The sequence below is a fragment of the Malania oleifera genome, chromosome 8, assembly GCF_029873635.1.
Source record: "Malania oleifera isolate guangnan ecotype guangnan chromosome 8, ASM2987363v1, whole genome shotgun sequence".
Taxonomy (NCBI): domain Eukaryota; kingdom Viridiplantae; phylum Streptophyta; class Magnoliopsida; order Santalales; family Ximeniaceae; genus Malania; species Malania oleifera.
In genome coordinates this window covers 69,376,891-69,381,784 of record NC_080424.1, presented here as the reverse complement: position 1 = coordinate 69,381,784, position 4,894 = coordinate 69,376,891, and the positions used below count along the sequence as shown (strand labels likewise).

The following is a 4,894-nucleotide window of genomic DNA, read 5'->3' as shown; positions in this document are numbered from 1 at the left end:
GCTCTACTAAAAGTAGGGTAAAACAAAGAGAAATTATGCTGAAGGGTGAGAGATTATGATTAATGAATGCATATATATTTAGAATCTAGAGAGAAAGATTTCCTATGTAATTTTTCGTAAAAAAAACTTATGTTTTTCAAGATGCATAACAATGCTAAAATAAAATGATACGACTGTGTAAGTATTGTAATGTGCCACGTAAGTTTGTCCCGTGCAACTTTTATTGAATGAGTACATGCATGCCCGCCATACCCAAAGCTTGCTCTGTATCATTTAATCCCATTTTCCCCCCATCCCCAAAGCTTGCTCTGTATCATTTAATCCCATTTTCCCCCACCAAAATGAATGACTATTTTTTTTTAAAAACTGTTCTTTGAAAATATGGAGAAGGCTGTGACACTGACACCACAGAAACACTTCCGTTTTGAAATGTAAAAAATTCAACCTGTGCAGAGCTTTCCAAGTGCCCCCACAAGCGCCTAAAATGCCGATGCCCACTGACCATCATTACGCAACAGCTAGCCATCGTCCACGTTTACCATCCAGGCATATACGCCCTAATATATCAAAATCATCATACTAATAGCGTCCAAGCACATCATTCCCCTTCTAAAACAAACCCAACCTACAAAGGAAGGAGAATAAAACCAAGTAAATGAACATTTAAGTGCATACTTGATCACAGCTATATGCCAACCAATAATCCATACATAATAATAATAATAATATCAGCCCCCAGCATATGACCCGGAGGCAAGAGCATGCTTGGGGAGGGCCACTTCATCGATACCCTAGATTTGGATTTTGGTTGGTTAATGCCCTGGAAGAACTAGCGGTTGAAGTGTCTTACCGTTTCTCATGGATGGTGGCGCGAGAGGTATCTTGAAATCAAATCAGAAAGGGCTACCCTGATGTTATAATCATGGATTCGATTCCTACCACTTGTATTGCATATCTGGATTAACCTCCTATGTAATGACTGTGAGCTTGGCTGGCGTAGGCCGTAGGCATGGAATTAGTCTTGATTAGGTTTGATGACCAATGATCCTTGAAAACCCAACGTAATCAAAATAATAATAATAATAATAATATCCCCAAGATCAACCACACCATTGCATATGCCTTGCCTCTTCCCAATTTTCTTTTTTTAAAAAAATAAGAAACATTTCAATTGTCAGCTGCCTACATGATCTCTATAATCAAAACCTCCAAAAGATTACAACGTTAAACCAACAAAAAAAGAAAAAACAAAACAACAAACAAGCCACACATGTTAAAACAAAGCGTGCCCTGTCTCTCTCTCTCTCTCTCTCTATACAGGGTTCTGTCTAATGTCTATAGATTGTTAGTAGGAGAATTCTAAAATACTAAAATCTCCATACCGACTCACAAATCCACATTAAACAAAAATGAGGGACGAACACCCAAGACCGAACGAGGCCTCAGCCCCCCAAATCATGGTGCCGGCACAGCTCCTTCCTCAGCTTCTGAGAGAAAAGCCTGCAAGCGTCCATGCTCAGATCCACCGCCGCCGCCAGGGCCACGAACGCCGCCGCGTCCTCCGTGCAGTTCACATGCTGCACGCTCACCTCCACCGTCGGCTTGCTGCATTTCCCCTCTCCCTCCACGCTCGCCGCCATCACGAACCCTCTGTACATACAGTAAGGCCACAGTCCGTACCCGAAGTCGCCACTGCTCCTCGGGCTGCACGCCGGCGACATCGAGCTGCCCGGCGTCGACCGTCCATTCCCGCTCGCCGACCCCAGGTCTATGACGAACTTTCCGCCCCTGTTCGAACTCAGAGTTGACTCGGCGAGGACGATGCCGGCGGCGCTCATGCCACCGTTGGTGTCGGAAATAAGCTCGAAGCGGTAGCCTAGACCGTCGGCGCCGCCGCGCTCGCGCCACGCCTCGAGGCGGCCCCACGGCTTCCAGGTGCCGTTGCCGGGGCGGAGGATGAGCCACGAGCCCGGGTTGGATCGGCTGACCCGGTCAGAACCCGGCGAGGCCACGAAGGGAGTGACCATCGAAGCAGCAGCTACCGGCGAGCCTGAGAGATCGTGGACCATGATTGACCATCCCTTTCGCTCCTTGCCAGGTCGCTCTCTCTCGCTGCCAAATGAACTGAGCCAGCTTCTCGAATTACTTGGTTCGAACTGCAATGATCTGTGGGGACAAAAGAGGAAAAACAATACTGATTAAGAGGCAAACGACAAAATTTAAACTAAAAGTGGTCGACATGAACTTTTCTGAAAGTCCTGAAAGTTGAACTCTTTACTCCTTGAAAATTTGTGGGAAGTAAATTTTCTTCTTTAATTCAGCGAGTTGGAAAGAAGAACTTGAAGAACAAGCTTTAACCGGATTGCAGTTTGCGCATAAATTTCATATAAAAATGGTAATGTTGCGGTTTCGATTAGGAACATAATAAAGCGCTTTTAGCTTTAATTCTTGTCCGAAAGAGTAAAGCGTTAACATTCGGATTAAAGAGTATGAGATGTGATTAACACAACACTACTTGGTACAATTTGGGAACGCTTTACTCTTTCCTACATTTGAATTATACCCACAAAAAGGCTGATGAGCGGCAGAAATCAATTTATTGAGACATCAAATCGCGAAAAAAAAAAACAAAATGAGAACGCGAATTGAGAATGAAGACATTAAAAAATTTATTTAAAAAAAAACACAAAAAACTAACTGAGCGGTAGAACAAACCTGGATCTCTGATTCAGGTCGCCGGTGCTTCTGAAGCTGAATTTGCAAGTAAAAACTGGCTGGCGAATGTTCCCCTGAATCTGAAACACCTGCGGACTGCACTCCGGCTCACCGTCAAACTGAAACACAAATCTGGGGTCAGGCTCAGACTTCACGTTCAAGTGAAATTGCGCAGGCGAACCCTTGGCCCCTTTGCCGACGGCAATCCAGCCGCTGTGAAACACACAAGCCCTGGACTCCGCCCCCGCTAGGTCCAACGGCACAGAAATCTTCCCCAACAGTCTTCCGGAGTTTACGCCGCACGTGGTCCCTCTTCGGCCCGTATAAACAGCAATCTTAAGGCAAACTTTCCCCGCAAAGATAGACTTCCCGGCGAGCTTCTCCAGATCCACCTTGCTCAAGTGAAAGCTCGCCGCCACAGTTTGCCCCTGGCCATCCGGGAACTGGTTCTCCGGCGGAATAAACGGCACAACGGCAGTCTGAAGCAGGAAGTTCTTAAGCTTGATTTTGCAGAAGCAGGGAGACGAAGAGGGGTGCACAACGGAACGAGCGGGCTTCGAAGCCACCGGAATCTTGAGGGCGAGATTGCCGACGATGAGTCGCACGAAAGGACAAGGATCCATCGCCTCCCTACGCGCTCAGACCTGCGACCCGCCGAACCAAAAACCAATATCGATTATAACAATGACGGAAAAGGAAACAGAAACAACCGCGATTGATTCAAAAATCAAAACAAGAGTAAATTCCAAAATGGAAACCCTAAATCCTGCTCCCCACCATAACAAACTGATCAAGCACCACTACATAGGGATGCGCGCACGAAGAACAGACGCACTCCACCCGCCTGTCTCTCCATCATCTTCTCTCTGTGTTCCTTCCTCTGGCTCTTATGGGAAGCAAAAACCCCTGCCCCCTCTATCTCCCTCCCCCGTTTTATCTGTTTCTCTCTCTAAGCTGTGAACTGCATTGTACGGGGAGGGGAGAGAGAGGGCGGGTTGGAAGCTGACTGTGAGTTGTTGGAGGCCAGCTGTGGACAGCCTGTCGTCTGGACTAGGTGGGACCCACAGATGTGGGGACAGTGTCACTTTATCGCAGTAGTGGGCCCCGAGCTCTTCAACATTCTCAAATCACACGATGATCCGCATGCCACGCATGCAGATGCCGGCCTTACGGCGTTCGGTCCCACCGTTAAACCGGGTTGGTGATCGTTTGAACGTGGAGCGTCGGATCTGTATCTGCTCCGTGAGACGTGAGTTGAGGTGCGGGATTTACGGCTCCTCTCTCCGGAAAAGCTCGCAGAATCATTTTCCAATTTCCGGCTAGCTGCAGGGGTTGCAAAAGATACTGACGGGGACTTTGCACCAGCGTCTGTGCGTGGAGGACACGTGGCGGATTCAGATGGAGGTGACCGCGATCCGGCGGTCAGAGACTGACTGACACGCCATGTCATGCTGATGTCAAACAGATGGACAGCTTGGAAACAACGTTGTGATTGGATAATTTGGATTGAAGGTTGGGGTGCAGCTGGCACAATATGTGGCTGTTATTCAATACATTGGGCGTTGAGTCATCTGTATGTGTGCACTTTTTAAATAAAAAAAAAACACTATTTTTGTCCAAAACTTAACATGAATGGTAAACTAAAAAGACTAGTCGGCTTGCCATAATATAAAAAAAATAAATTAAAAAATAAATATAAATATTAAGATCAATATTAACCATACAAAGTTTTAATAATATATAATTATAACATGCAGCTTACCCGTAAATACAATCTTATGATTTGTAAGAGTGTATAACAAAATCATATCTAAAATGGACAATTTCATTCAAGAGTTCCTTCAAAACATATATATATATATATATATATATATATATATATTTAAGTATAATATTTTTTATGTATTTTTGGTGAGATTAATTGCCCATTAAATCATAACAAAAACAAATCAACCTAACTTCCTCCGTAGAACTTGAAAAGTATAAAATTGTAACATTAGATCATTTTAGTATGAAACTAAACATTACATTGGAACACATAAAATACGAACAAAATTTAAGTATAACTTTTTTATATATTTTAGTGTGATTAATTTCTAATTAAATCACTTGAAAAATAAATCTGTTTAGTTTCTTTGATTAGTTGACAATTTTAATAATTTGAAGAAATTATTTAAAG

At 44.2% G+C, this 4,894-nt stretch overlaps 1 protein-coding gene across 2 annotated transcripts; it reads right to left on the bottom strand.

Moving 5' to 3' along the window:
- Nucleotides 1-1,130: 1,130 nt before the first annotated feature.
- Nucleotides 1,131-4,276, bottom strand: LOC131161282 (uncharacterized). 2 transcript variants are annotated; one of them, XM_058116930.1, is made up of 3 exons: nucleotides 3,493-4,013; nucleotides 2,716-3,359; nucleotides 1,131-2,166 (listed from the first exon to the last, which is right to left on the bottom strand). In XM_058116930.1, the coding sequence occupies exons 2-3, from the start codon at nucleotides 3,336-3,338 to the stop codon at nucleotides 1,443-1,445; spliced, it is 1,347 nt and encodes a 448-aa protein (XP_057972913.1). In that variant the 5' UTR covers nucleotides 3,339-3,359; nucleotides 3,493-4,013; the 3' UTR covers nucleotides 1,131-1,442. The 2 variants fall into 2 exon arrangements, with proteins under 2 accessions (XP_057972913.1, XP_057972914.1); XM_058116931.1 differs by having other exon boundaries at nucleotides 2,716-4,276.
- Nucleotides 4,277-4,894: the final 618 nt, after the last annotated feature.